Genomic DNA, 11,692 nt, shown 5'->3' on the forward strand with positions numbered 1-11,692 from the left:
CACTTGTGCAATTATTTCTATTTTTTGTTTTCCGTTCTACAATTCCTTGTAATTGAACTTTAAAAAAAAGGCTTTGTGTTGACTGCTGCTCAACCATCGGTTCTTCCAGTAAAGCTGCTCTGTATAACTAGAGAACAAATACACCGCGTCATCCTTTCTGTGACACTCGGCTCTGTCCGACACACACAGTGGCTCTAAGAAAGAGCAACAGCAGTGAAATCACTGCCTTGTTGAAGTTGGTGTGATCACTGTTGTTTCAGGTGCTCTGGCTCTTTGGTCTCCTCCTATTTGTCCGGCCGCGGTGCGCTCACGCTGACCTAGGCTCTGCGGGTGTCAGTGTATCTGTCCCTTTAGCTCTCGGCCCGTCAGGTTTTCTTTGTTTTTGGTTGATGGTTATCTCCTCTTTCCACCCCTCCTTCCCTCCGCAGTCTCTGCTGCGGTGTCATCCGGCGGGAATCGGTCGTCACACTGCTCTCAACGTCCCCGAGTCCGTTTCAGAGGAGGCCAGATCTCTGCTGGAGCAGGTGAGAGTCCCTTTTTTGTAATTCTGCATTTATGATCTGTAATTTCACATGCATTTGAAAGCACAGATTGAAGAATGAACTCAACGAATGCTGTGAGGTTGGGTGAGTTTGTTTGTGATGACGTTAAAGTCATAATCTGTTGCATTTTTATTTAAATTAAGATTACAACCCTTTCTCACTGGCTGGTAAACACAATGAACATTTAACGTAGATATAAATGTGTATATGGGATATTTAAAATATACAGTTTGTCAGTTTCTTCCCAGGGGAAAAGATTCCATATTAAGGACGCTGTGGCATCGCGTGTTAGTACGTATACTGAATTTTAAATGTGAGTTTGCTCTTCCTCTCGTCCTGCAGTTGCTCCAGTACAACCCAATGGAGAGGCTGGGGGCAGGTGTGGGAGGCGTGGACGATATCAAATCCCACCCTTTCTTTGCCAGAGTGGACTGGCCTAAATAGACGCTGTGCATTGTGGGACTGCGGGAACCAGAGTGCATGGGAGACCCTGGCACTCAGACTGGACCCTCCAATAGATATACAGTAAATACGGATGGTGCATTTCGGCATACATCGCCCATTTTATCTACGGCCGTTCAGCCCCTGTGTACTTTTTTTAAAAAAGGAATTTGCCAAGAAGCATTCTTACTTTCCTTATAAAGTCCTAATTACTTTATTTCATAGAGGGTTTACTGCGTAACCTTTTTAGTGCAGGGAACACTTAACAACACTTGTGGTGCAATAATTTATACAATAAGTGCTGGTACTGAGTGATGATCCACGATGACATTGTTGCTTTTACACTCCTCATACCTAACGGTAAGCCAAAATGTTACAGTGAGATGTGACATGTTTGTGTTTTCACTGCATTAATTCAGTCACTCATTCAAACTGACACAGACTTAAAGGTACTACATTTGACATTCAGGGCCTTAATATATCTGCAAACCACTATTTGCTACCTAAAGATATAGTGGAGTGATGACTACCTGAGCAGAAAGTGGCTTTCCCTCTGTGTGTGTTGCCATGTTGACAGGCAATAGAGATGCTCCCAGTCTCGCGTGCAGCACCTTTAAGTCGGTTCTCCTAAGAACCCGTTTGCAATACACTCAGTTCGTTTGCCACCTGTAACACTTTCATCATTCCTCACAGAGCCCATTGAGATTAGCTGTGAGCGAGAGAGGTTGAGCTTTATATTTGATGTCGGGGTTGTGTTGCGCTGATCCAGGAACAGATGGATCTAATTTCCTTCGACATTGTCACACTTTGTTTTAGCCAACTAGCTGCACGTACGGTAACGAGTGGACACTACGACATGAACGAGCAAAACATTTTGAGGTGGGAGATGGTTTATTGTTGAGTGAAGTGTTTAGTTTTAAGAAGATTGCATTATTTAATAGATTATAGGTCTGTAAGACCTGACTGTGAGGTCAGTAAGATAAAAAAAAAGAAGGATGATTGTTGAGCCACACATTTCAAACCAGCCCCTTTTTGTAGACTGTGGTTGTTTTTTGTAACGGAGGAAGTTCTCCCTCCTGTACAACACTACATTTTCTGCATGGAAGAATATGATTTCTGTAATTAACGTTATGGAAAACCGAATCGAACAATAATGTACGTCATGTAAAATCACCTTTCTAAAAGCCTTGTCGATCACTTCCTGCCTCATCAGTCGTATCCCCTTTTTTATGTGTTTGTGTGTTTTACTTTTGAGCAGCACATCTTCTAACCTGCCACACAGATCCTCACGCTGATCTCTGTAATGATTGAGTTGTGTGACCAACGTCGCCATGGTTACATGACATGCCATATATCACTTTCCTGTACGATCAGATGAGACTTTTGAGAGATATCGGAGCGAATATCAAACGCAGTGTAATACATTTTACTTAACAATACACAGATAATCACTCCACTGTAAATGCTGCACGCTGTTGTACTCCACTGCACTGTGGTATGATACATGTTAACAAATACTGTAAATGACCGGGTCCAGATTCCACCCATCAACCCATTTATGAGACATTAACAACAACATTTTTTCTTTTCTTTTTTTTTCAGTTTTCTATTGGATGCTTTCTCTGTGTTTTGTGTCGGCCCTGGTCTGTCAGTGCACTCTGGATAACAATAAACATACCTGGATGAGAACATCTACCGTGGTGATGCTTCTTTTATAGATTCTCTGTTTAAGTGTAAGGAGCGTGGGGTGCGTCGTTTTTGTTCTGAGGCTACAGCCCCTCTTATCAGCAGAAAATGATGATGCTCCTAGAAAGCCGCTGTCACTCCCGATGAGCGTCACCGTGACGGTTATATGAGCCAGCACACAGGCAGCATGGTGAATCCCAAGCACTCATTGATACACATGGGTCCCTTTTTTAGGTGCAGCTACTGTGTTATCAGCTTCAAGCCTGAAAAAATGTCTTGGATTATTTGAAAATCCATTTGGGAAACAGGACAAACAAGAAATCATACCGTATATCGTATTCCACTGAGTAGCAGAGGACATCCAGGTAGACTCGAGTGTTTTAATGAGCAGCTTTCATGATAAAACAGAACAATGCAGAAACCAGTTGACTCCTCAAATGTTACGTCTTTGTGATAACTGAGCCGACTTGGAGGTCAGCTGTATTTATATGTATTTAACTGTGTGTGTGTTGAGGAAGCTTAGCTAAAGTCTGGCAGCGGTCTAGACTATTTCTTGGCTGAAACAGTTGCTAGGAAACCAGCAGAGACTCAAGGAAGTAACTGCTCCTGTCAATAATGTAGAATAAAAAGCCCCATAAAAACATAAGATAACCAACTATTTGCTAAAGAAAAACAAAAACTAAAAACTTTAACTGCCAGAAATGGAAAGGGGCCGGCTTTTTAAACATTTAGAAATTAATTAGATAATTTATCTGGATATTTAACATTATTTTCTTACTACTTTTCTGGAAAAAACCCAGTTGAAATAGACTTTTCATATCAGAAAATGTTCACATCTTGAAACTGAACTCATCTCTCCATTACCTGAAATGTCACAAGCTCATCCACACACACACACACACAGACACACACACACAGGTCGGGGGAGTTGTTAGCGGTGTCAGGGTGTTTCCCCTTGTGTCGGCCTCACTGCCACAGGGTCAAGAGTCCAGGCTGATTAGTGCTTGTCACCAGACCTGTCTCTCATTACACACACACTCAGGGCGAGAGGTTCACTTCAGCTCCGAGAAGAAACCTGTCAATCTTAGTCAGCCTCCATGTGAGCCGTGCCTTCAATGTGTTCATATTTGACGCTGCTGTACATGAAGAAGTTCTTCCATAAATGGTTTATCTGATATGGACTTCAATATCATGGAATACAAACCTAAAAATGTACATTCATGTATAACTGGGTTCAGCACATGATGCCCTGCTGTGAGTAATATCCCAAACTCTTAAAACTGTTTGCACTGGTGGAAGTAAGTACATTTCCTCAAGTACTTTTTTTTGGTACTTGTACTTTACTTGCAGTGCATATTTTTAGTGCATATTCATGTATGTGAGCGTACACCATTGGCTAGTTCTGTGCTCATAAGGCGGTTACAGCTAATAATAACGGCTTCATCGCGGAAGTGTAGCACCAACCCTCTGGTTCCCCCTTAGGCACACACTAGCACCGTTAGCTGCGAGCTGCCGGCTCAGCCGTCTCCATGCTGAGAGCTGTTGAAAGTCAATAGAAATGCTCCCAATCTTATGTATTGCAATTTACGGAAAGAATCCTCTCCCACCACTGTCTATCTGGTTCCACCACACACACACACACACACACACACACACACACACACACACACACACAAAGAACCAAAGGTGCATGTGTTTTATACATGTCTGAATGTCTTTGTGTGTGTACGAAGCCACAGGGAAGGATCCGTCTGGTCAGAGGCAAGATTAAGAGGACACGCCAAGGACTCTCGTGATGCAATACAGTCCAGAGCCCTGAAAGCGTCACCCGGGCCTGCAGGCTGAATTGACCCCTGAACCCTTTTTCTGCAACTTCCTGGATCTCCCCCTCTCTTTCTCTGTAGTCTTTTCCCACCTCTACCCCCCCCCCCCCCCTCTCTCTCTCTCTCTCCATCCCTTCAAATGTGCCTCCCCTCAGCCCTCGCACCCATCACTTTCACACTGAGGCACCAGCGAGCAGGGCAGCAGCCAAATGGCCTGCCCTCTGCTTCATATTGCTCTTGGTCAGGTTTTGTTTTTGTCTTTGACGGTTTGACTTTCGTTCACAAAGCCCAGGAGGACTCCTCTAGCCCCGGGGACGGACACACACACACACACACACAAACATGCACACTTGCGCCAAGCTGAAGAGTTCCGCTCTGAGACCCCGGGCATCGTCTCCAGCTTCTGTCAGAGCCATGATGTCATTATGAAGAGACACAATGCCTCTTCATTATCCCCCCCATACACACACACACACACATCCTTACCACTGCACAGACGCACACACAAGCCAACAGCATTCGCAGCAGCAAGTGGTAAGGTAAAGGTAATCAGCACTGTGAAACAGGTAAAGGTGTAATAAATATATATATATATATATATATATATATATATATATATATATATATAATCAGATACCTACGGAATATCATAATGTTTTGTCAGACAGTAAAACTCCTGAATTTTCTTTCTTTCTTTAAATGTTGTTTTCATAATAACCAAAACATAATAATTCTCTTTCCAGGTGAAAAATGTAGTTTTGTAATATATCAAGCAGCACCTGCTGGTGTCCAGTGCACACCTTGGGGAAGGGATCATGACCACAAACTTGATGAAAATATCTCTGAATGAGTCTTCACAGATTATACAAGTCAACACAAATATAATATACTTTAAAAAATGTAATATACGGCATGTCTATATAAAAAGATGTTCCGCTCCAGATGAAATGAAGGTCTAATTAAATCCCCTCTTGGTCTGCCTTTAATGAACTGCTGTAATACTACGTGTCACTGCCCTCCTGCCTTGGGCCGCGCCTTACGCCTTAATCTGATCAGATAGTACAAAGCAGCTCTGCCTCTTACCTCAGCTCCTCTGCCGTGGTGATGAGGTAAATGTGGAAGACATTTCACAGAATCTGTCTCAGTAAATATCAGTGTCTGTACAAACAACCCCAAAATTAACCACACGTCGGCCTTTAGGGTTTAGGGATCTTACTAACAGGTCATTGGACCCCCCACAGTGTGCTGGTGTGCGACACACTCCCTCCATTTGCAGATGAGGTTCATTAGCCTCATGATTTCAAACTGCGATGCTCTGTTTTCCCACTTTAAGAGAATACAATAAGGTCACTGAGAGGTCATTGAACCCGAGAGGTCATATGACGCCCCGCCACTGAATGTTTTGTGGTTGCCACACTGACCTTTGACCCTATAATATGAGTAAAGCCCTGTCCATCACTTTAAAAAAAGATAATGATGTAATTTCAGTGACTGACAAACCTGCTGAGGCATTTCCCCTTCATAAATCCCTTCAATACAACAAGGCCCTGTAACTGGGAACGCTCTCTGTAAAGGAAAACCCAGTGTTTCCCAACATCGATTTGAACCCTCCAACAAGGTTCACTACTCTTCATATAAAGCAAGATCTCTTTTTAAAGCACACATAATGCAGTCAACACAAACAGAGCAGCACATCTGAGAGGAAACCCCAGCAACTGAATAAATAAAGGAATGAAAATAAGATTTTAAATAAATAAAATTAGTAAACATTGAAAGGAATTAGTTATATTATGGAATATCAGCATTGTTTAAAAATCGTATGGGTATTTATTGACTGTGTTTAAGTTTCAAGGTTAAAAGTGATTAATTATATGTACACAAGGTTTAACAAAATCGTTTTCTGTGCACTTTAATTTAAAAAATAATAATTTAACTTTGATTAAGTTGCAAATGGCATCTTTTGTAAAAAAAAACAACAAAAAAACAAAATAAAAAACAAAACAAAATAAAACACCACCCGCTGATGATGCTCGTGACCCAAATCAAACAGGAAGTTACTTGAACAACAGGTGCATTCTGGGTGCGGCTAACATGCTAAGTGCTAACGGGTGGACGCTGCAGATTAATCTTTCGCTCGGTGAAGAACTTCCGCCGTTTGAGACGTGAAGTGGACTGGTTATGTTTAACTGGGGGGACTGGTTCCGCTGGGACAGAGAGGCCGGTTACACTGTTCGAGGGCTGGTTTTTTATTTGGAAAAAGACATGACGGCGCTCGCGGCGCACGAGACGCCTTCACGCGGGTGAGTACGGCAGACGTTCTGACGTCACCAGCGCGAAGCGGTGTAGCATTATATGCTAACAACAACAACTCTTCTTGCTCTTCGTTTGTTGCAGCCGCTGCGGGGTTTATTATTGTTTAGCGGAGGTCGTTCATTTATGTAGCTTGTCTCTTATTCATTGTCGTGCATTTTTGTTTAATTGTTTGTTCTTGCGCTTGTTTCTGGTTGAATTTGAGTACAGCTAAAGTGGCTTAAGCTATAGAAAAATAAACATAATGGCTCTGTAGTGTCATGTGTAGGCATAGTTATCCTCTGTGTCCTTTCCTTTGAAAGGTTAGCGTGCCATCATGCACAGTCTTTGTAACTCTCTTTCCCTTTTAACTTTTAACTGACATACTACTGTTATGTTAAGTTACATTACTTGTACCACCACTACTGCATTTACTCTAATCTTTCAAACCTGTTGAGTAGGATGGGAGCGCTGTAATTTCAGCGTTTCTCCACAAACAAATTGAGCCTTGAACCTTGATTGTATTGAAAGGAGTATGGAGGTTGCATTTATTTATTTATTTATTTTTTATCTAGAACAGAGATTTTCAACAGGGGGTCCCAGAAATGATTTGATCCCAAACTTTATTTCTTCCAAAAATGTAAATATGACCAAAAATACACATTGAATACAACGTTTATTAAGCAAATGTAAATCTTGCTGCTTGTTTAATATTATGTTGTGAAATTGTGACGTAGAAATGCCAAAATAGAATTAAAATATTAACATTTTAACCACTATTATTTTAATGGCTTAGCATTGTGTATATATACTTCATTCCGAAGTACATGGCACTATAGGCTGCACTACACATTACTATTGGCCCGGTTTAATAAGAAACACAATCCTCGGCCTGAAAACGTTTAAAACCTCTGCTCTACAACATTGCAACTGCAGTTTTGAAGCAGTTTCTGCCTCCAGTTTCTGCCTCCATGTAATACCGTAGTATATTTTATATTTTAATTGTGGCGTAGCGGTTACACATCTGGAATACAGCTCTCTTTTTGACCCAACGTTTGAACATTTTTAATTAATGGTGTGGTTGTTTTGAATGATACTACCTCAACTCTTAAATGTGCACATTTTTGATATGGGATCCAGTCTAAGCGCAGCCTAAATGCCTGCTCAGAGATGTCTCGACTCCCTTCGAGTCGAATTACCCAAGGTGCCTCGCTGCATGAATCGCCCTCCGTATACCTCGATTTGAAGTGCCGGTTATTTTTCGTGCTCTGAGCGTTGTTCTACCTCACCTTCCCCGCCACATTGGATTTAAGGGTCTCTTTTATATAACCCACATGCCTGCGTGTGAGTCATGGTACGAGAGGCTCAGATGGTAAAGGAGTCCCAACCGGTGCCCAAAAGACGTGTCACTAGTAATACCTCCCCCGCAGACCTGAGGTGTCTCCTTTCGTTGTGCTGTGGGCCTCTGTGATCCGTGTGGAAGGGCGGTGCGCCAGGGCCCAGGCATGCCGTTAGCAGCTCACTAACATAGCATTAGCTCCACGGTCATCTCAATGGGCCCGTGCTGTCTCAACTGCTTCCTCACGCTCGGCTTCACACACCTTCTGTGCCTCCACACCGCTTGTTAGCCGCAGACCCCCTCTGTCATAAGACCACCCTCCCCTTCCCCCTGACTGTGTCTCCTTCAAGGCCTTTATCCTCGCCCCCCCTCCCTCTCACTCTCCCTCTACCTCTCTCTCTCTCTTTCTCTCTCTCTCGGCTCCAAGAGGCCTCAGCAGGGGCTCCCGTTAGTGCCACACACAAACACTCGCATGCAGAAACATCTCACGGTCGCAGCTCAGGGGCCAAAGGCGTTTGACTGCCCTGATAAGAAAGGAGAGATAAGGAAATAAATAACAACGGCGAGAGTGCCATCAGATCACTTTCTCCTCTCCCCCTCCCCGTGTCTGGGGTTGTGGGGTTGCCGCGGGCGACCTGGAGGGCAATGTGATGCTTGTTAAGAAGACGTTCCTGGGAATGCAGCTTGAGCGCCGTGCTGGGAGCTAGAATCCACTCGCTAATCTGTCTGTTCCTCCGAGGCGCAAGTCTTCCTGGCGCTGAGACACACTCTGTTGCCACACACACACACACACACACACACACACACACACACAAACGTTTTTTACAGTTGCAGTCCCAGCCAGACGACATCTCACTCACCCTCGGGGGAGAGAGAGCAAAGGAAGAGGTTCAGAGTGAGAGGAGGAGGGGAGCTGGGGAAACGGGCAGCAGATTAGGAAGGTAGATGACATCTCACACATCCTGACAGGGGGGGCATTAGACGGAAACGAGGGGAGGATGGAGGGTGGGGGCAGAGGAGATTAGTGAAAGAGGGAACCAGGTGGAAGGGGAACTTTGATGTGGAAAAAAAAGCTGATGAGTGAGAAAGATGAGGGGAGAGGAGAGTTAGTTTTCAGGCCACAGACTTGAGCCGGACTGCATGACATCACGGTGTCTACGGTGGAGCGTCTGAGGGTGAGGCGTGGAGCGGGTGAGAGTGGGGTGAAACGGGTGGGGTTAGCGGGGGCAGAGAGCAGCGTTCTTGAGGGAGTGTGGAGGATCCTTGGAGTCCTGGCACCTTATGGCATGGCCTGCAGTCAAACAGATGCTGCAGTCCTTGCCAGCCTTGAGCAGGGCACAGATGAGACCATTTAGAAGCAAAGGAGGGGACGTGCCTTGTCTTACCGAGCAGTGCAGGAGTGTTGGTGTGTATGTATGTGTGTGGACCTGTCTCTCAAAGAAAAGAAAGCGTGACTTGTTTGTTGAAGTTATGCTAATGTGAATCTGTTGTCTTCCGTTGATTGTACATTCAGTGGGTTTTACAGACCACGGTGCTAAACTACGTCTATTTAGCGTGTTCAAAGTGGCCCATGTTTGGGTAAATGGACCTTCAGCCACCATCGATCTACCAGTTTTACTCATCAGTATTCGCTCACTAGGCATGGGGAGTACGGTAGCTGACCATTCACATCTGTTTGACTATACATTTCAGATAATAAATCTCTAGAGGTGTTGTTTAACGAGGCATTTTTAATTTTTAATTTTGACACAAAAAAAGGAAACGTGACGATGAAAATGTGACGTGATGACCTTTGGTGTTAGCGGTGCATCTCCCACTGTATTTCCATTCCTGTCTCTCACCACAGAGCAGCTACATGTTTAAGGACAGAGACAGGTTTGAAAAAAATATATATATATATCTCCCTGTATCTTAACTTGAGGATGTATGCCTCTGTTTTGGAAAACTACCGACTGTAGTGGGTGGAATCGTGTGCAAGTGGAAGAAGAGCAGCACCGACTCTCTCCTCGCTGTCTATTCTCTCTCCTCCATCTCTATTTTTTCAAGTGTAAGTGATAATATCCTCGCTTTTTTTCTACCTCTCACCAGCTTGAGTGATTTGCTAAGGCGGTGTGTGTGTGTGCATGTGTGTGTGTACGATGCGTGCGTTGTGTGCGTCTCACATTAGCCTTTTTCCATTAAAGCAATTTCGCCGCCCATTGTATTCCTGAAGAGGACCTGGGAAGTCACTAATGGTGCCTTGCGTCCACACTTGCGCGCTCGCACACACACCCGGCTGCAGCACGAACGCAGCCGAGCATCTCTCAGCGCGCGCTATCATCACCTGTCGCCTGATTGCTGTAAAACACACACATTAGCATAGAATGAGACGCATTATCACTCCTGATTATGGGACGCTAAGAGGTTTCACAGAAAAAAAAGAAAAAAAGGACCTCGCACCTTTTTCTCCACAATGCCCGCTGCTAGTGAGATAAATGCATGTTGTCCAACATCTCTGGCGCTACCGAAACAGCCTGAAGACTCCGCTGATGGATTTAATGGCCTCTTGTTGTCCGTGTTCATAACTGCTCAGATTTGTCATGTCAATACTAATTTTTTTTAATTCAGACGGCGCCGTGATCCGGCTGCCCACCATCAAAACATGTACTTTGTATGTTTCCTGCTGTTTTGAAAAGTGGAGTGAAAAGCGCTCGGCTGCCGGGGATTTCAGTGGGTCATTACTTATTTTAGTGGGATCAAATCTAAGTAGGAGCAGAGCAGAGACGCTCGCAAAACACTCCCCGCATCCGCCATGAGAGGGGTGGCGGTGCGTGGTTAGCAGGTGGCCTCCTCTTCCCCGTCTTGATGAGTACAGGAAGTGTCAGCCGTGTACAGCGGAGGCAAAGGACGCTTGTTTGAGTCGAAGGCCATCCCTCGTTTCTCTTTGCACTGTTTTCTTAAGTCTGGGGTCCCTGATAAGGTCTCGCCCTTTTCGAAAGGCCTCGCTCGTTTCAGGGGTGGAGGAGGAACAGGAGGAAGGAGGGAAAATGCTGTCATTTATGAGTTTTTACTATTTACTTTTGCCTTTCTGGGCTTTTTTCAACCGGCATCCTGGAAACGGAGGAAGGCCATGTCTGGACCCCTATATAGCCTGTCGGGGTCACAAGGTGATGGGTGGAAGAGGCTTTGGGCTAAGATGGGAATTCCCCTGCGTTTGCGGTCAGGCCGTGGTGTGATGTGAAAACGGTTGACTTTGAGTGGTGACAAAAGCTTTAGTCCTCTGGAGAAAGAGCATTTTCTGGCGTCAGGAATGCAAAGCTCAAAGATTTAGAGTTAGAGAGAAAGTTTGTCATTTTAAAAATGTTTTTTGGAAAAAAAACTAACCATATTGTTTTGATGTCACGTGTGAAATTTCTGTATTCCTGTGGTACCAGTCTCTCTGCTAAATGAATCTCACTGCCTGCTGCCTTCAGCTGCATATTTAAAAAAGAACATGATGGAGGTACTGTTCTTCTCCTCTAACTCTTGGGGGAAAAAGCAAGAAAAGTCAAAGTATTCCCTTTAAGATTGACAAAAGCTTTACGATTACTGTA

At 44.3% G+C, this 11,692-nt stretch overlaps 1 protein-coding gene across 1 annotated transcript in view; it reads left to right on the top strand.

Moving 5' to 3' along the window:
* The window catches only part of rps6kc1 (ribosomal protein S6 kinase polypeptide 1), a 20,288-nt gene extending 17,612 nt beyond the window's left edge, over positions 1-2,676 (top strand). The window contains exons 15-16 of the mRNA XM_084030271.1: positions 429-524; positions 885-2,676. Coding sequence (XP_083886397.1) covers positions 429-524; positions 885-986 — 198 coding nt within the window. The 3' untranslated portion in view covers positions 987-2,676. The remainder of the gene's footprint in view (positions 1-428; positions 525-884) is intronic.
* Positions 2,677-11,692: the final 9,016 nt, after the last annotated feature.

This window comes from Eutrigla gurnardus (genome assembly GCF_963514095.1).
Source record: "Eutrigla gurnardus genome assembly, chromosome: 16".
In the NCBI taxonomy this organism is placed as follows: Eukaryota; Metazoa; Chordata; class Actinopteri; order Perciformes; family Triglidae; genus Eutrigla; species Eutrigla gurnardus.